The sequence below is a fragment of the Phalangium opilio genome, unplaced genomic scaffold, assembly GCF_054372755.1.
Source record: "Phalangium opilio isolate 3A_F unplaced genomic scaffold, DU_Popi_V2 ptg000042l_1, whole genome shotgun sequence".
Taxonomy (NCBI): Eukaryota; Metazoa; Arthropoda; class Arachnida; order Opiliones; family Phalangiidae; genus Phalangium; species Phalangium opilio.
Genome location: NW_028324166.1, coordinates 8,352,628 through 8,373,134, shown reverse-complemented (window position 1 = coordinate 8,373,134; position 20,507 = coordinate 8,352,628). Strand labels below are relative to the sequence as shown.

General features: G+C 35.0%; 1 protein-coding gene across 1 annotated transcript; it reads left to right on the top strand.

The window, feature by feature from the left end:
* Positions 1 to 91: 91 nt before the first annotated feature.
* LOC149678976 (innexin inx2-like) lies at positions 92 to 16,183 on the top strand. Its single transcript, XM_089836808.1, has 2 exons — positions 92 to 665; positions 12,501 to 16,183. The coding sequence occupies exons 1-2, from the start codon at positions 286 to 288 to the stop codon at positions 13,225 to 13,227; spliced, it is 1,107 nt and encodes a 368-aa protein (XP_089692934.1). The 5' UTR covers positions 92 to 285; the 3' UTR covers positions 13,228 to 16,183.
* Positions 16,184 to 20,507: the final 4,324 nt, after the last annotated feature.

Here is a 20,507-nt window from a genome sequence, read left to right as displayed (position 1 = left end):
ACCAGCCAACCAACGACAGTTAATCCAGGGGGGCAATATAAAACTTTTGAAACACTGCCCCGAGGACTAGAGGAGTAAATATGTGAAGAGAATTATAATTTATCTTCAGAGATAGCCAACTTTTGCCGACTAGTTTGTTCTGTTAAATATACGCTCAGTAAAGTGTAGACCCTACTGCGGGTCACTACGATATGTGTTGCTGCAGCTAAGGGAGTGCGAGAGCCTTGCTGATATTGGGAATTGAAAAGTCTCTTTTTAGAAGAAAGATTATAGAACTATTTCATCATGTATCCCATGTTCGAATCCCTTAAAGGGGTTGTTAAAGTACCCCATACAATCATCGATAATAACGTGTTCCAGTTGCATTATAGGTTTACGGTCCTAGTATTGGTAGGGTTTAGTATATTGGTCACCGGAAGACAGTATTTCGGCGATCCAATTGACTGCATTAATAACGACGATATCCCGGAAGCTCTCCTCGAGACTTTCTGCTGGATTCACTCGACTTTCTCCCTTCCAGCTGCTTGGAACAAGACTGTTGGAGAAGAGATACCGTACCCTGGTATCGAAAAGTACAAAAAGGGTGAAGAAAGAGTGTACCATAAGTACTACCAATGGGTCTGCTTCGTGCTTTTTCTCCAAGCCATTCTCTTCTATTTGCCAAGGTGAGTGTCATTTATAGTGTTTTCCTTATTTAAGAACTAGCAAGCGTGTTAATTTATTTCATAAGTTGAAAAGTTGAGGGGCGTGAACTTGAAAGTACAATTTTACATTTTAAACGAGGGTCATACGAGCTTAGAAAACAGGGAAGATTCGTAAATACTATGCAAAAAAGTCGGCATAGTTTTCATTAAGTATGCGAAAACTCGGCGAAGTTAGTTTAGTGTAAAAACCTCAGCGAGGTTGGTCTAGTACAAAAATCTCAAGGAAATATGAATAAATATCATAATTGTCTTCAGAAGATCAGTGAAAACCATAATTAAGTTTAAAAAATCAGTAAAAACCATAATTAAGTTTAAAAAATCAGTAAAAACCATAATTAAGTTTAAAAAATCAGTAAAAATCCTAATTAAATTAAAACAATCAGTAAAAATCATAATTAAATTTAAAAAATCAGTAAAAATCAAATTAAATTTAAAAAATCAGCAAAAACCATAATTACCTTCAAAAAAGCAGTGAAAATCATAATTACTTTCAAAAAAGCAGTAAAAATCATAATTATCTTAAAGAAATCAGTAAAAATCATAATTATCTTCAAAAAAATCACTAAAATAATATTAATAAAACAAAGAGCATTATTACAATGAACTTTGGAAGTCTATGTATAGGTTCGTCTTACTACCTTCAGCACGTTGCCATAAAAACCAATATTAACCCTCTTCATCTTATCTTATCTTTGGATAGCATTATCAATCTTGCTGGCAGTACCTGTTCTAATCAAGGCCAAACATTGATCTTTTCCAATTTACGTTTTAAAATATACAGCATTATTTAATTATTGCGTATCGTTTCTGCTGAATTCGACAATAACGTTAGTTAGAGTTAGATTTTTAATGCTAGGATAAAGTCCCAGCTTTCATTTGATTACCTATTCGTCCCTAGCTGCCACCATGATACCCTTATATCTGCTAAAACGTATCGCTATGGTTACAAACCAAAACATTTTGTCTCTTCGCCATATGCTTCTAGCTTCTTTTAGCAGACGATTTTTTCAACCACCTTCTATAGTTCATATTAGTTTCTGGTTAATTGAGCAAACATAATTTCAATTGAATGTTAAAACTGTTATATTGATGGTCGTAATTTTATAATAGGTTGTTACAATAAATAACGTTACAACATAAATATGCACATGCATTATATTACCCAGAACGCAATACGGGATTTACGAGAGTTATATGTGCTATCGGTAAACGGCGTATGCCTTTCATTAGTGGCTAATATTCGCTGTCGGTGGTCGTGCGCCGTAGTGTTGACAGAACAACTCTTCGAAAAGGGGTGGTAACCCCATAAGTCCCGCACAGATTATCCAAGTCAAATTTGCTTTTCAATAATCGTGCCAATAATAGTTTGTTAGCGTTGTTTGTAAATAGCCTGTGAGTTTGACGGAATTCACGCAATAGTTGTAGTAAATAATTTCATGATTTACAAGCAAGTTACCCATCTGTACACTTCTATGCTTTCTATGTTCATGTATATGTTCAAAAATGTGAATTTACAATATCCCACAATATATGGTCAGAGAGTGAGAATTTTTATGACGTATGTCTTATACTACATGTCGAATATGTTTGGTAATTTATTTCATCAAATGTGAACAACATTATTAAATTCAGTGAATTATCTTTAGTTTATTTTTTTTCTTATTTAAGAAAGAAATTACAGGGATGTATCAGTTTAACGAAATATTTTTCTTGAAGATTTTAATTAATTTCTGAAAAATTAAATTTATGGTAAATTCGAAGGTCTTCAAACATACTGACACAATACCCTTTAAAGGTATACCCACGCTTTGTCTTCAATTATACTTATTCGTACCTAAAGTTAAGAGTAACTCAGTTTTCAAACCAGTAACGCATTAAGCTGAAGGGCGTAGTCGGTTTGTTTCAAATTTACATCATCGCTATAGTTCATTCGGTGTCCTGGAGGCAGAACGAGATAGTGGGTTCTAACCCAGTTGACAGACCAGATTGTCTGGATGATATGTTTTTGGTGAAAGTTAAACAACAGGAGTGTGCACTTCTGTGGGGTCGGAGCACTAACAAAAATTTCGCAATGCCGGTTTTAAAGTCTAATAATATTCAAAATTTCACTGTAGACAAATTGTGTTACGAACGATTGGACCATATAATAGAGATTCGGTTACTACATGCAGAGAAAAATATGATGCGCGTTGCGTCATACAGTAAGTTCATACGATATGTTCCATAAGCTAGTCACTGGTTACAAACCGGAGCTTGTCATGAAGTGACGTAGGTGAAACGTCATAGGCTTAGAACAGACTAAATAGGAAGATGAACTGCAAAATTAACCGAGTGTAGTCAATTCTCGCTTGTCGTTCTCGAACTAGCTCTCATTAAGTCTCCAGGTTTTGGAAGTATAGTTATAGTATCATACTTATGGAAACTAGCTCTCAGTAAGTTTATAGCAATACAGAATGAAGCCCGATATACCATTTACTCTTTAGTGCTTCATCTGACCCTCTAGCTCCATTATGAAAAGCACTTATCATTGTACCAGGTAGAGCACGGCATTATCTATCCATTATCCACTTCATTTTACCTTTATCCATCCTGAAAAATTATCCACAGAACTTACAAGTTAAATATTATTATATCCACGACTTTGTTTATAAATAATCGTTTATCCACGAATTTCTTGATAATGGATAGAAAATGGCGAGCTCTAGTACCAGGCACCTTGTATACCAATCAAAGATAGAACTCTCAAATGTAAAAGCTTTACAGATCAGTCGTAATCAGTCATCATCATATACACCTAAGAACGAATTGGTCATAGCGATATATCCATTATCTGACTCGTGAAAAACCATTTTGTTTTGTAAAATTCTGATTATCTTTATTTGGTGATAGTTTCGTAGCTGTTTGTAAGTAGCAAGGGAAATCAGAAATGCTTTTTGACCCTAATATGGAAAAGTTTACATTCTCCTGAAAGTTTCTTGTTTTGTCTATAGTTGTGTGATGCATCAAGGCTTAGGCTATAAGTTAACACATGTAGTGAGAATTTTATCAAGAGAGAGTGACACGTTATTGAAGTGGTGAATTAAATGTTCAAAATTTAATGCATGTCACTGCAATTAGTGTAGAATAATTATCCTTCTTTATAAAATGGTCAAGATGTTCTCAAAGCTATGGTAACTATATGTACCTTTCTCGGGTTTATTCGCCTATGCTGTCCATTAACATCATAATGATATGCTGTCATTTTGTTTTTATGCCTTGGCGGATGGGTAATATTTGAAAAGGAATGCTGTTTTTATGAGACAGTGCCGGTTTTCTCTCTCCGACGACCTCTAACTGATATCGCCTCGTTGTATTAAGAGACATTTATTATATAGTGTACAGTTGTAATGAAGTATACTCGTTATTTGGTATGACGTCATTGTATCATTCCGAAATTTGCGAACGGCGTAGGCGTTGAACCCCAGAAAAGGCGTAAAAAGTTACCCTTCCATAGCCTCTATTATAGTATAGATTTTCACCGAAATGGAACTTCTGGGTTACATATCTACGTATAAATGTTATGCAATATTATAAAGTTCAAAAATCAGGCTAGTAACAATAGACAGTTTTGCAAAACACTGCCTTTGTTTTGCATTTTATTTATTTGCTGGGATATCTTATTTTACTTATGGTTAGATTTATCATGGATTAACTAACTCTAGGGGTTGTTCGTTCTACCTTAAAGATAAAGCATGCATGTTCCAAACGCCCCCTAGCAGCAGCTACTATCCCTAACAGCAAAAACGGATTTATGGGATAAGAACGTCGGAGTTAGCGAATTCACTCCCCATCCTCGCATACTTTATTGAGAAACTTCGTCTGCTTATATTTTGACTCCACCCACAAATTCTGTATATAGCTACTTCTAGAGATCGAATTTGTGGGTGGAGTCAAAATATAAGCAGACGAAGTTTCTCAATAAAGTATGCGAGGATGGTACTAGAAGCTAAAGCTACGATCCGACGTTCTTATCCCATAAATCCGTTTTTGCTAACAGGAAGTTATAAGAAAATTGGACCAAATATTACGTGTCCTATGACGTCAAAATTGAAGTACTGCCTAAATTGGGCGCCGCCATCTTTAAAATCCGCAAAAACTATTTATTTTGCCTAGAGATGGCGCTATATCTGTTTCCGTTTTGGTCCAATAAATTGGGGGAATGAAGAGGGGAATCAAGGAATAATTCGGAACATGAAGTTGGCTATAGCAGTACATGAGAAACCCGGTTACTGAACAATCCCTAGCGTTAGTTAATCCATGGATTTATTAACACTGAAAGAAATTCTAGAAAAAATCCATGAAATTCCTGCTCGTATTTTTCGTTTTTTTTAAATTCTCAGGATATCTTATGAGATTTGAATCTTCACTTTAAAAGTTCAAGTTTCGAAAAAGCACCATTATCAGTATATCGTGTTTGCAAAAACTCGAAAAACCACGAACACTATTTGTCCATTATATTTTTCTTTTTAGTAAAATCTGAATAGCTTTTAGACGACGCAAGTAGAATCATGGCTTTTTTTAATAGAAAGATTTCGGCTTATATAGACATTTATTTAAATATCATTGGCCCACGTGAAGTCGCGAGTCGTAGACTTGCTAAATTATTAAAGCTTTGGAACACTGCCAGTGCCACATACTGGGTTTAAACAAGATGATCAAGGCATTTTAACGCTTTTTGCATGCGTGAGCGACTCTTTTGAGACAAAATTATAACCATTTTAATAGGGACACGTGATCTATGTCCTAGAATATTTAAGGCCCCGCAATTTAGTTTCTCTTGACATCCCAAAATCTCAACAAAACCCAAAATAAACCTTGGAAATAACTTCCTAATCCCAAAATTTCAAAAGAAAAACCATCGAAATCTCTACCAAATCCCAAAATCTCAAAAAACCCCTTAAAAGTCTCTTCCAGTTCCCAGAATCTCAAAAAACCCCTTCTAAATCTCTTCCAGAAGAATCAATGCCCAGATTCTCAAAACAAACCCTTCAAAATCTCTACTAATTCCCAGAATCTCAAAAGACCCCTTTAAAATCTCTACCAAATCCCAGAATCTCAAAAACCCTTCAAAATCTCTACCAATTCCCAGAATCTAAAAAAACACTTCAAAATATCTACCAAATCCAAAGAAAAACCCCTCAATCTCTAAGGAATCCCAAAATCTCAAAAACCCTTCAAAATCTCTTGAAAATACCAAAATCTCTAAAATAAAACCTTCAAAATCTCAAAAATAAACCCATTTGAAGATTTTTCAGTTAAATCTGAAAAATGTCAAATCATGGTCGAACTCTTGAAATTTGAAAATCTTGTACACTAAAATCATTCAAACATCCGACCACTTGAATATACGCAGCCAGCCAGTTGGTAAACGCTGGATGCCTTTTGAGTTTTATTCTATCAAAATACTAACGCCCAATAGGGGCGTGCATCCTTTATATAAATTTGAATATCGTACGAAAAATACTGAATGAATAGTTGAACCTTCATTAGTTATTTAATATAATAAAAAGTTCTATTGGGAAACTATAAATTATATTGATATTATACATGTATAATTATAGCTATTAAGATTCAGTTTCAATTTGATGATGTGACATAAACGAATTGGTAACATTGGAAGTTAATAAGATAATATTAAAAAAGGGATATATTTAATTTTAGAAGTAGAAATGGAGAGCAAAGTAATGTGGGCGCGCGTCAAAGTACCGGACCCCCTTCCATTTGACGGAGGGGTATGAAAGAAGAGGCCATAGCGACAGAGGTAAAAAGGAATTACGTATTTTTCACCGTCCCGGGCAGCAACATCATCAAAACGTAGTTTAAGCGAGCCAATAAGATAATTTAAACTTTTCGTTATGTGTTGGAGGGAGGGGCACTACACTGGGCTATGAGTCGGACTGAAGTAAATAGTAACCGTTCTCCATTCCTACTTCTACAATTAAATCTATCTCTGGTTAAAATTTGAAAATGAAAAACTTGGACGAAATTCTAAATTTGTAAAACTGAGCTTATGTTGGCAGACGCACAAAAATAATATTCTTATCGAAGCTTAATTGTTTAATTAGTTTTTAATACGCTCGCTTGAATTTTAATTTAAACACACGGCTTTAAAAACCTCAAAAAAGCGGAATTTATGCTGTTGAGTGTTGCTAGTGTTTTAAAATATGAAGAACTGAGATATTTGCAAGGAAACCATTTAAACAGGGGAATTTGTATCATTGTACCATAAGTTCATAAGATATGTTTCATAAGTTGTCACTGGTTACTGAAAGCTTGTCATAAAGTGACGTAGGTGAAACGTCATAGATTCTCGTAAAGCGTCGCCTAGTGAGGCGCAATAAAAAGCTTAGTACAGACTATATAGGAAAATGGACTGCAAAACCGAGTGTAATCAGTTCTCGAACTAGCTGTCAGTAGGTCTCTAGCATTACGAAGTAAAGACAGTGTCATACTTATGTAACATATCCTATAAACTTATGATTGACATTGTTTACCATCGTTATCTAATTTAGTTCACCCACCTCCCAATAAAATGGCTGACCGAGTATTTTAAACTGCACGCTGTCGGTTGTCGAGCTATCTCAAAGCAAGAATCCCAGACTATGACTTGCCACATTTTTGTTACGACGTAGACCCGGCGTTTTATTCTTTATAATCATTGGATAATATCAATCATTAATGCGCGTGCACGAATATCCAGCCCTGATACATTGTATAGTGAATTTTTTTTATTTCCTCGTGTATGATTTAAAAGGGGAATAAACTGGTTTTTTCATTACGCGTATGACCGTGAAGTCCGAAAAGCGAAAGTGGTCATGAGATTTCAAATGCCAACGAAAAGGGAAAGTTATAACGACTACTACATTTTTACCCTTGGACAAAAATTTCCTAGTTCAGTAATCACGCGACGACGCGTATAAATCGTACGGCTGCCACCCATTTTTTGAATATAAGGTTTTAAGGTCTAGGTTATTGACGTAACTATGTAGTAATTAAGTTTTTTTTTGATAAGGTTGGTTTACCTTCAATAAAAACTGTAAAAATATTTTAATAACCGATATAATTTTCCCTTTTAAATTTGATTTGGGAACTCTCCCTTTAATTCTTTAGCGAGTTCTTTATAACCGGGTCGATTGTACCTCAACCTGTCTCTTTTGGTATCACATCGTTATTCTAAAGGGTCAATGATTTTTTAACCGCTGTTTTGGTATCACAGCGTTATTCTAAAAACTCTTTTAAGGGTCAATGATTTTTTAAACGCTACGCGAAGGTTCCAACATTTAAACGAAATCTCGCTGGCATCTCTTGAAATTTTAAAGACATAATCCAACATTCTCACACTACTGAACCACCGAAGTTTTATGAGTTTTCATTTTTAAATATTTGACTAAAACATCTGCTACCGTCAACAACAAATTAACTTTAAACTGCTAACAAAACCAAGACGTAATGGCAAATGTCATGGGAGGCCCTTAGGTTTTTACCTCTCCCAGTGACGATGGCGTCAGGTAGAGGTATTACACTGGACATGTCTGTGTGTGTGTCTTTCACTGCGTTCGCAGTTGGCAAATCGGAGCAAACGTGTTCGCAGAAAGCAATATAGGCTTCTACTTCATTATAATCGTTAGGGTCAAGATGTACGCGGCGAACGGCATTGGGGTACGAGAAACGTCTAGCCTCCCAATGGCAGAGCTTCCACCAAGGTTCACGCAATTGCCAGTTTTCTTATCATTTATGTCAAGAACGGATTCATGCATGAATCCGTTCTTGTTTATAGTGAATCAATCGCCTTATACCTTAAATTTCCAAAAATTGTTAAAGAGGCATACGCTAGAATTCAAATGTCAACAATAGCTATGTTTAAAATGATTTTAGGAATAAACATTCTTAAAACGATTTAACTAGAATTAAAGCAAATTAATGACGATTAAAATAGTTAATATCAATTATATTTATTTATTTATTTATTTATTTATTAATTTAAGAAAAACCTTTTAATTGCGTCGACTCGGAGATGTTTTTAATTTGGTTTCCCAACTTGTTATTTTATACGCTATTTCGATTTAAAATCTTCCACTTGTAGTATACCTTTAAGAAACCAGCATAACTGAAACTACGGCTTATCTAAAACTAGCGATAGATTGACAGATCGTGTAATTAAAACAGTAGAAAAGCCATGGCTGTTGGGTGGAACAGGAATAGAAAGTTCTCCTTGACTGGTTAACAATACAGGATGCACCGTATCCAATCGAAATTTGCACTATATATTTTAAATATATGTGCGTGGGTATATTAATACTAAAATATTCGCATGTAACTTTAGACCTTTTGGGCGGATACAGCGTTGGAAAAATACAATTTGAAAGTAACTGATATGAAGGGAGAATGAAGTGGAAAATCAAGTGATTTTTATCAATTCTTAGACCAGTCTGCGTAGTGAAACATCCAGGAAATATCTCTGAATGATTTTAAAATTCAAATTAGGTTTATGGATATTTTGAAATAAGGACCTCTGACCAATCGCGTTACGCCCTGCCTTCATGTTAACAAAATTCTCGTGGCACGCTCCATGCCAAATGAAATTTATCGCGAGATTTGTTAAAATATGCGCGCGATGTGATAATCGTGGCACGAGATGTAGAGCGTGCAACTGGAATTTTGTTAACAGGAAGGCTGGGTGTTACGCGATTGGTCAGAGGTCCTTATTTCAAATTATTCTTAAAATTTGAACCTAATTCAATTTTAAAATCATTCGGAGACTGTATTTCCTGAGTGTTTCACTATGCAGACGGGTCTTGTAATTAGGGAAAGAATGGATAAAAAATAACTTGATATTTCACTTCACCCTCCCTTTAAATAAAACTCTAGATAGACTAAATTAAATATGAAAAAGAAAAACAGGTGCAAGTTTAATTGTAACTAATAAAATTTCAAATCATTTTTAATCGATTGAAGGTGATTAAAACAAGATTAAACAAAAAGAAATTAAGAAAAAATTAACAAACTTGAGAAATGCATTCAGATAATTTTATATAAATTTTCAAAGTTTCAAACTTGACTTGCTAAGTCTAACTCAAATTTTTATCTGATAATGTCTTGCCTATGCACAATTACGTAGAGTTATATTTAAAACCACTTTGCGAGTTAATACTTACTAGAGACATTTTATACTATTTACACTATTTAAAAAAAAAATCAAAATACACTATTTTAAAAAAAGTCCTTGAAATTAAATAACATAATGTTGGAACACATTTTCCCAAATGTAAATTAGATATCCTATTTAAAATTATGTAAAAGTTATTAGGTGTATCTAAAAGCTGAGACATTGATTAAGTCGGTATTATTTTCCCTATTCAATTCTCCGGTTACGACTTATATGCGTACTTGTACGGCGAAAAGCCGATTTGCATAAACCTTTCGAAATTAATTACCCACCTATACATTTCAGGAATGAACGGCGGACGTTGGGTTTGACACTTTGACACATTTCTAACAAGTAGCTTCGTAATCCAAGGTCAACTGAATCATTTTTATCGCTCCTTGCCAAAATCCGCGTTACCAAAATGAAAGGATTATAGGCCTACATCTACTGAAGAAGGGATGTTACATTGTTGTAGTTTGGAACTATTAAATAAATCTGGAACTATTCTGAAAGATATTTTCAGAGTGACAAACGAATCCCTCCGAAAAATATTGTCCATTTAACCTTAAAGCGTATTCCATTTCCCGCTCTTGGGTGATCTGAAATATTTCTCGTGTTCCATTTGTAGGTCAAATTCAGCTAGCGCTATAAGTATTAATTTTTCAAGATCCACTCGCAGCTCCTCTGTATAAAAAGACAAGGTGGGAAACCAAAATAAACCTCTCCGAGTTGAGACGCAATTAAGAGGTTTTTCTTAAATAGTTAAATAAATATAGTTGATTTTAATTATTTTAATCGTCATTAACTCACGTTAATTCTAGTTAAATTGTTTTAAGAAATTTTATTCCTAAAATAATTTTAAACATAGCTATTGTTGAAGTTTGAATTTAAGCGTATGTCTTTTCACAGTTTTTGAAAATTTATGGTAAATAAGTCGATTTCTTCACAATAAATGATCATGAAACCCGCAATTGCGTGAACCTTAGGCGGAAACCCTGCAATTGGGAGGCTACACGCTTCTCGCAACCCTTGCGGATCGCCGCGTACTTCTTAACCCTAATGATTCCGCGAGTATGTTTGCTCCGATTTGTCAACAGCGAACGCGATGACAGACACGTCCAGTGTAATACCTCTCCGTGATGTCATCGTCAGTTGGAGAGGTAAAAAATCAAAACAGATCGCTCGTTAAATCTTTAGAGACCTTTTGGTGTTAAATAAGCTAATGTTAAATCGGCTCTGGCAATATGCATACTTTAATTCCAGAGCAATCTGCAAACAATCCGGGCCCAATCTGTAGCACTTTTTGACGTAAATGAGTAAATTGCGAACGATTTCAGAGCAGGTAGATGGATATGTAACTCAAATATATGGAAAAAGCATATATCGATAACTTGAAAACATATCACATCCTGGGCTGAACCATTAATTACAAAATGATTGTACTTGATTCAGTACTTTGTAATGGCCCTAGTTTTGCCTAGATACGTGAAATCACCTTAATTTATGACGTAAATTCCGATTTAAAAAGCTGATTTTAACTTCTACTAGTTAACTTCTATAAATTTAAGTTGTACTTTCAAAAGATTCGGAACGCCAACGAAACAAAATCTTCGACAAATAGATTTCTATTTTGCTCACCACTTTAATCCACCAAATAAATAACGATATGCCATAAATCGATACATTACCGAGAACTTAATTACCAACCAGAAATTACCAGCTCATATCTCTAGTTTTGACTGAAACCTAACAATCCTGACGATATTTAGAAATTCATATAAAGCAGACTTTTGTACGAAATGAATGAGGATTTTTTTATTCTCTAGTGCTCACGTCACATTCAAATCCCCAAACCCGGTCTTACCTTCCATTTTAACGCAGCTTTCAGAATGCGTATACAAATGCTATACCTGAGAGACACCTGCTTGTCAAATAAATAAGGCCGGTTAGAACAATAAAATTACCTGTGAAATTAAAGCGATCCCATACATTATTCTGAAAAATAATTTCCTAATGTAAACAATTGGAACTAATTGGTAACTGGTTTTTGTTTCGGGGAAGTGGCAATAAGGTGTTTAAATTTTTTTTCTATTTCTAACGCAAATTAAACATTTAACTATAAACAGTGTTTGATACAACCGAAGGTTAATGAAAATTTGAGAGGAAAAAACTTTCGTGAAACAAATTTTGCATGCAAATTATTTAGGTATATACATTTTATTGAAATATATGTTTGAATATGCAGCATTATGTTAGGTATGTGCTAGACCTGTGTGACAGTGTGAGTACTCGATAGAAGGCGAGTACTCTAACTCGACTCGAGGCTCAAAAATTATTACAAGTCCTCCCAAATTCTGGCTTTGAACTAGATGAGGACTTGACTGTAGGCTTAGCGCCTTACCTATTTTTTAAGTAGACTGAAGGTCTCAAGGTCTTAATACCAATTAAAAGACTCGACTCGAGACTCGATAAAAGCTTTTTTAAGGGCTCAAGACTCGGCTCGAAGCTTTCAAAAACTGAATTCGCATAGGCCTAATAAAGACATTAGGCTTTCTTTTTAAAAAGTTGTTGGTATTGAAAAAAAATTAAAACTCTTTAAAATTTATTTCCAGGTATTTATGGAAAATGTGGGAAGGAAGACGTGTCAGCAGCTTAGTTCTAAGCCTCGATCTTCCAATCCTGGGCAAGGAAGAAAAAGAGAAAAGCAAACTCCTTTTGGTTGAATACCTAAGGACTCACATGGGTCACCATAAACTCTACGTCAGCTACTACATTCTCTGCGAAATGTTCAACTTCGCGAATGTCGTCGGTCAGATGTATCTCATTGACACCTTCCTGGGAGGCGAATTCACCACATTTGGTTCCGATGTTCTGAAGTTCACGGAAACGGATCAGGAATTTCGAAACGACCCTATGGTCCGCATCTTCCCTCGAATGGCCAAATGCTCTTTCCACCGATACGGTCCCTCTGGAGATGTACAACGTCATGACGCGTTTTGCATCTTGCCGCTCAATATCATCAACGAAAAAATCTACATCTTCTTGTGGTTTTGGTTTATCATCTTGGCGGTTTTATCAGGATTTATTTTAGTGTACAGAATCATCACGGTTGCTTCGGAGAAGGTTCGATCCGCTATGTTGAGACGCGCTGCAAAATTGTCAGATAATAAGTCTTTGCAGCGTGTCATGAACAAGGCCCAGTTAGGAGACTGGTTCATCATCTACTTGTTGGCTAAAAATTTAGACCCATTGAATTTTAGAGACGCTATGAACGACCTGGCTCATAAATTAACCGCCAGCGAACCTTTGTTAGACAAAGAACGCGAAGCTAACGCCTAATAAATCAAAATTGTTTTTTCATGGATAAAATTTGTTATCTCTTTACTGCATATCTTCAATCAATAGGTCTTTTCGAAAATAGGGGAACGAATAGTGGGTAAAAGGACCACGAGTCAGTTCAATTCTCTCGGCTACTGACCCTACTAATATCGCAAGCGCTGTCACAGAAATTTTCTTTACTTCCTTTCCATAACATCACACCAATAACCAACGCCAAAAGCCTCACGCCCCACGTTTATCCACTTGATATGCGCTTGCGCGGGGTTTTTGAAACCAGTTGCCCCGAGCCAGAAACCTTTTCGGAAAGGCCAATTAATTACCTTTAATATTACCTTCAGGCAATTCTTTCTTTAGCTTTTCGCACACGGAGCTTTTCCATAAAAAATTCTTGTCAATTCCAAGTTTTGTTCTGAAAATATTTCAAAAATTGTTAAAAAAAGGAATCGTATTTTGCACATTTGATAATTATATTTTTCTACCTACTTCTAATCATTTAGTATGGCCAAACAAACATCCACAGAAACTAGCGTAGAAATATCAAAATTTATATTTAATAGCTACGTGTGCGACAGGCTTTAGAACTAATATATATATTAAGTACAAAATTAGTGTCAACATTTTCGGTATAATATTACATATTTATTGCGCGATATTATATAAAATATATTCCGATTATAAATTTTTTAGCTTATTTATAGCAAAGGTAATTTGCCAATTGATGCCATATATTTAAAACTAAGGTTTTGGTTAACAATATCATTTATTCCGGAAATTTATGAGATTGGGATAACGAAACCGTGTTTCGATAATTAGGTAAAGTTCATTGAAAACCAAATTTCCCAAATATTCTATGTCTACGTGAGTTTGTTCGCCAAAAAAACTGTAGCTATAACAACAATTCGGTGGTTTTTGAACAAATATCAGGAATTTCAAACTTTAGCTTCTAGTTCGAAAAAAAAAGCAAAATAGACAAAGTGTAATTTAAATATCAAGTGTTGTCAACCCTTAAAATTGAGATTTAGCAAACCCCTTATTGAAAATCAAGCAAAGAATGTTTCTATTCAGACTACTGATTGTGCTAAGGAGTACATTTAATAAATAATACGAACGATGTGGCTTTAAAATGGCTTGCTGTTCGTCGCCATGAAAGCTGAAAAATTAGTGATTGTTGAAAAACCGTTAACAAAAGCCCAATAGCTCTGTTATAAAATGGGGTTAGTCTACTCATGTCAAGAAAGAAAATAGTTGTCTTAATCAATAGGGATGAAGGAACTATTATCGCAATGACTCTTGTTCTCCCAATCTCATAAACTTCTGTATATACCACTGCCATTGCATGCAAAATTTAATAAATGAAAAATATTTTTTCGAATTTTTATAGTTACCAATATTTTTTTCAATACATTAAAATTTTATCTACAATACGTAAATTTGCTATCACGTGAACAAAGCTCCTTCAGCTGCATGAAAACGCTACATTTCTTTTCCCAAGATGTGCAAGTTAAATCATTAATTTCTTAATGGATCATTTAAAAAAACTAACTCACATTTTATCAAATCGAAAATAATCATTGACAGCTTTTCCTAAATTTTACAAAAAATACTGGGTTTGTAAAACTAACTTTAAAAGCATAATTCATGATACAGTATAATATATCAACTGTAATAATTTGTATTCTCTATTGGACCAATTTCGAATGGCATCTTTGTTTCTTAAGTAAAACACAAAATACAATTTAGACACGTTCAGAAAATACCGGGAATCAAGTTGCCAATCGACTCTCACGTATCCAATTTCTGTCAGGGGGTAGCTGCCTAGCGACAGAGAAATAGCTTGTTGCCAAGAGCATAACCCGATGGAACGATAGCATAGTTTCATTGTATAAAATATTTTATCAACAACACAACCAATACGCTACTGTTTAGGCTAGAAAAAATTTTAAATTTAATTTTTATTTTAAATAGCCTGTGTCGCATTATATCCTCTTGTGTTTTGTTATAATTATTTTTTTGTATAGTTTTTAAAAATGCAACATTCGGGGCAAGTTCAAAGGAGGAACAAACACGTCTTTTGCTACATACCGACGTCAGGTGAAGTTATTATTATTCAGAGATGCAACTCGAACTCTTTGCTTTGGAATTATAATAAATCTGACATTATGACGTCATCAAAAGACTGACAAATCATACATAGAGTAGCTAATAAAAAAATAAAAATCTAACGACATTCACTTGTGCCTTAAATTTGTATATTGTTTTCTTTAATAATTAATGTTACATATTTTAAAGTTATACTTAATTTTCCCTTATAGTTTACCATTAAAGCCGCGTTTGCAGTAGGCGCTTTGAAACCGTTTTGAAATGGTCGAAATGTAAAAACATAGAGATGTTTTTGAGAAAATGCGATTATTATGTTTAAAAATGGGTTAAGCCTTTCCAAAACTGTCCAAAACGGTTTCGAGGTGTCTAGCGCAAACGTGGCTTAATAGTACATCAATAGCTAACTGAAATTAGCACGCCTTGAGAGATGGCGTAGTATAATCGCAATTCCATTAAAACTTTCAATACTTAACATATCGATGTTTTAATAAATATTAGATAATTCATATAGAACTCGACATATCATGTTATATCGAAAATTTATAACTTTTACCTTAAAAATTGTATTTTTATAAAGTCAAATCAGTTTTTTTTTGTTAATTTTATTCACATGCATGCCAGTAATATTTTTACTACTAATTTAATAGCAGCTTTGATATTAGAATAAGTTCCTACGAATACAAAAGAAAATCAAAAACACAGTCTATTTTTTAATAAAATCTACAAAAATTAGAATTTATATGCATTTGTATTTTTGTATTACATTAATTAAAATTTACTGAAATATATATAGGTTGAATCTCATTGTCGGTGGTCTATTTTAAAATAAAGTTATCTGATGTATTTCAAGTCTTAATTATAAGTCTTATTTGAAAACGGGTTTGGTCAGCGAGCTTAAGTGAAAACTGCATGCAATGCCAAAAGGAAATATGGGGTGAATTTACAAATCTATCATTTAATTTTTAGCCTTTTTCGCGTTGGTGAAAAGTATTTTGATAAAGTACTCAAACTGGAAACTCTTAATAGAGTTACCAAAAGTCCATTAAATTAGCCTAGGAAGTAACCAAAAGTGGGGTTGGAGACACCCCTCTCTTGTGTAGCAATACCGAAGAAGGGTGACACATTCGCCACCTCGCGATAACTTTTCTCAGATCTCCGGTTTAGGTGCGACTCGTACGCCAAAATTAGCCCTATTGAGAGAAAAACAGCTATTGGCTGAGCATGAACGCTGGATCTCTTAAGGGACCGGAAAACACCCGACTTCTACTGTAAAACCGAGCCCTATCTAAAATAGTAGGGGGATATGGGGCCATTCGGTCTTTTATGAAACCTATTGAAAAAAAAACCAATTCCTTTTTTTGTAAAGCAAAATCGTTCCCGGTCCCTTTAGAGATCCAGCGTTCATGGGCTGAAGAAGTCACGCCCCGCTTACGTGAAGAAAGATTTCTAACAGGGTTAGCAAAGGGGGAGAAAACGAACCCCCCCATCCATGGAGTTAAAAGGAGTTCTTACTCCTGCAGAGACGTACGCTATACCAGCTATTGTAATTGTTTATTTCCTCGGCTAATTTAATGGACTTCTGGAGTTACTTAATTTTGGTGAACAGATCTAAGCTAATACCAAAACCTATCTGATCTTGAAGAATTTTTGGACAAGTTTTTTTGGTATAACATCGCTAGACGTATGTACAGTTCCTTCAGCAGTTGTTTAAGGGTTTTAAGTATCCTAACATATGAGAATATCCTCGAGTAAATGAGCTTTTGGATACAGCTACTGTTGGCTTCATATTTTCAATCTATAGGCCGAGTTTAAGATACGCATAAATTATACCTTAATAGAGATATGCTATAGTGTCTCATATCTGGCATTAAAACGCGTGGGCTCAAGGTTAGACAACCTAAAACGTAGTGCAGCAGCCACCGCATTCCCAAAAGCACGTTTTAATTAAATTTTTTTTTGAAATGAATCTTGAGAAGTAGTTTTAAATTTGCATTTCAGAAGTAGACTCTTCACAGCCGAAGAGGTATAACCAAAACCAGAAGTAGGATAAGGGACTAGAAGTATTGAGGTAACCAAATTCTTCACTTGGCGAAATTGAATATTCTTGATAACACACCAACGGTTGGCCCTCTGGTAGCGGTTTCTGAGTTTTCCCTCCAAAACGTGAGACGCTCGCGGTGGTAGACGGCCGAACAAGGTTCAAGCACCCGCGTCCGTGTTCCGTGGCTTAAGGTTGAGGAGAAGGGGATAGGAAATTTTTTGGAACTCGACCAATTTTTTCTCTCTAGTGTAGGCGCGATGGAAGCGGCATAAAATTCTCAAATTTGTTCACTAGTGCCAGGATCTATCTAGCTCTTTACTTCTCGTCTCATCCTACTTCTGCCAAAACTAAAGTTTCAACCAAGTACTTTTTGAAGGCCGCTATTGAGTGGTTTTACATAATTACAAGCTTCAGTTTAGATCATCAAGCTGATATCCCGTGTATAGACCCTTTTTTGGGTCGTTTTAAAAACTTGGAATCATGGGGAATGTAAACGAGGGCTTTCACTATTTATACTATCCCAATAAAGCCACTTTTTTGACCCTCTATTTTATCTCAATAGAGCTACATTTTCATTGAAACCACAAATTCAGTTCTAGCTCACAGCTTAGGGAGTTTGAGGTCGCCATGGCTAGCTTCATTTCTCAGGCTAGAGAAGCAAAGTGCGTTCTCGCAATGTATTTCTTGCTGGTGCTTTTTCAATGAAGACGGAACTTTTATCGCTATTTAAAAATGTTTTCTAGCATAAAAACTTATTTTTGGTATCCACTTTCCACGACGGGTTGGAAAAATGTTATATACATGTATATTTTAGAAAAGGGTTGGTTTCTTTCTTTGTATGTTTGTTGTTAACCCACAGTCACAATTCGTTACTGAATTTTACCGAGCTGGATGATTGATATCATGCAGTAACAAGGAAAAGGTTTTGAAAGTGGTTTAGTTTAACTAGATTGGGTCCACGAATCCTTAGGCGTTAAGTATGTTAAGAACGCTTTATTCAAGATCTTGCTTTATGATTAACCCATAATCGTTTCAGTGATCTTGAAAGCTCCAAAAAGCTTAGTTTCTTCTTGAAGGAGAGAGAGATGGAGTGGAAACCCCCATACCAATAACGTTGCCTATGTACCCCACCTACGATACCGAAGCCCTCCCTCCCAGCATCCTAAGCGTTTAATTCAGGTGGTACAGTACGGAATCGCAAAGGACGCCCCCTCTGCCTTAAAAATAGAAGCTAGTTTTCATACAAATACAATGGCACTACGCGGCAGCACTTATCAATCGCCTACCAAAGGCCCGGGTAGGGGCTTGAGCAAGGTACATTGGGAGAGTTTCGATGCTGCAGGTCGCCCATATCATTATTTCCAATCCATATTACCTCATTTATCAATGATTTCTTAAATATCACCTTATCATGCATATATCTCATCTCTGTTGATGAGGGCCCAAGACTATTTAGTGTTGAGTGCCACTTCCCAGTTTCAACTCTGACATCAAAGACAACAAATTACTATCGGACTGAAAGCAAGTCATACACTAAAATTGAAGCTTCCTCTAATGCAAGAAGTAAAGCAAATGAAACTATAGAATTTTCATAAAACAGATTGTCCCAAGAAACAACAAGCCGAATTTAATTTTTCAGTTTTACCCTTAAGTGCACTAAAACCGTTCAAAAGAAAAACAAACAGGCCGGGATCATTTTCAAAAACAAATGCGCCTTCTTCATTAAGTTTTCAAATATTAATGTCAACTACATTTTAGTTTGACCCAACATTAGACGAAGTATCTTTGTCAACTGGTGACTTCACCACCGATAGTACAAAGGTCAAATAGGACAAACATGCCCTAATCAAACCTTCGATAAAACCTTTATCAATGCTACAACACCCCAAAAACGTGAATGAAATAATTTTAGTGTTAAATTTTTTCCCAAGAAGTATCTCACGCGTCTGTTTTAACAATGACGGGTATGATTCGTTTGTAGTACTCGTCATAACGCGTCCCTGACACGACAACAATAACAGAGATCTTGAATCACTCATAACTGACAACGTCATGAGCAGAATTAAAGTACTGACCAAGGGTCCCACGACCCAGAATACAAAGCACAAGTAAACCTCGATTTGTTTTTGTTTATCTGTGTCTCTTAAGAGGGCAGTAACGTTCAAGCAAAAATTAATCACCCATTCCACGAACCATATTAAGATTGGGAATCTTAGGCGTTGGTCTAGTTCAACAACAGTTGTGATTAACTGCGTGTGTTCGATGCAGAGTTGTTCAAAGGGCTTTTTAACATGCTTCACATTTTCCGCTAATGTGTGTAACTTAAATGTAATACATTCTACAGTGTAAGCAACTATTCCCTGAAATAAATAAGTCAAAGTCAAAATTAGGCTGTACGTTAAATTATCAACAATTCCAACCACACGTGCAAGGAGGAAATTATTTTTTAAAAAATCCCAATTGTACCATGCCCAACTGATGTAACCGTCAAGTGATTTTTCATCTAACTTAAGGATCACTGGTAAAATAAGTGCGAGACCAGTTAGGCTAATCAAAGACAAAAACATCGTTCCTAAATTTAGACCGTACGCCTTTAGTTTAACGTTTTCGTTCGATGTAATTTTTGATGATTGGCTATCCAGGGTAGATAAAGTTTTAATACAAGACACTATTATGTTATCCCTTACCAATAATTCGTTTACAATGAAAGCCACGATAAAAACACGATAAACATATAGGATCTCGTAAATTAGTTGTACTGATCCTGGGTTTCGAAAATGAATGTCAAAGGCCCATGTTACTGCGTGGAGAAAGTACAAATTTACTATGGTGCTCGTTATGATGAAGCGCATTGGTTTTTGTTTCATTGTCTCATGGTTAGATGTAAGTCCTATGAACTCGAGTAATTTGAACAGTATGTTGAATATTGGATTAGATCGTTTATAAATTATAGCACGGTAGTCTAGAGGTGATACTTTCTTGGGATATCGACTTCGGTTTACGAATAGTTTTTGGTAAAGTTGCATTGGGTTTAAGTGACCAAACATTTTCTTTTTGTTCTTAAAAATTAATTCTAAATATTTAAATTCACTGGTAATTTGAAAAGTGTATTCATTACTAGATTCGATTGCTTATAAAT

Bases quoted from the DNA above. Each gene is read 5' to 3' on its own strand.
- LOC149678976 (XM_089836808.1), top strand. From the start codon at position 286: ATGTATCCCATGTTCGAATCCCTTAAAGGGGTTGTTAAAGTACCCCAT. The intron at 666-12,500 runs GTGAGTGTCATT...ATTTATTTCCAG, and splicing joins ATTCTCTTCTATTTGCCAAG to GTATTTATGGAAAATGTGGG.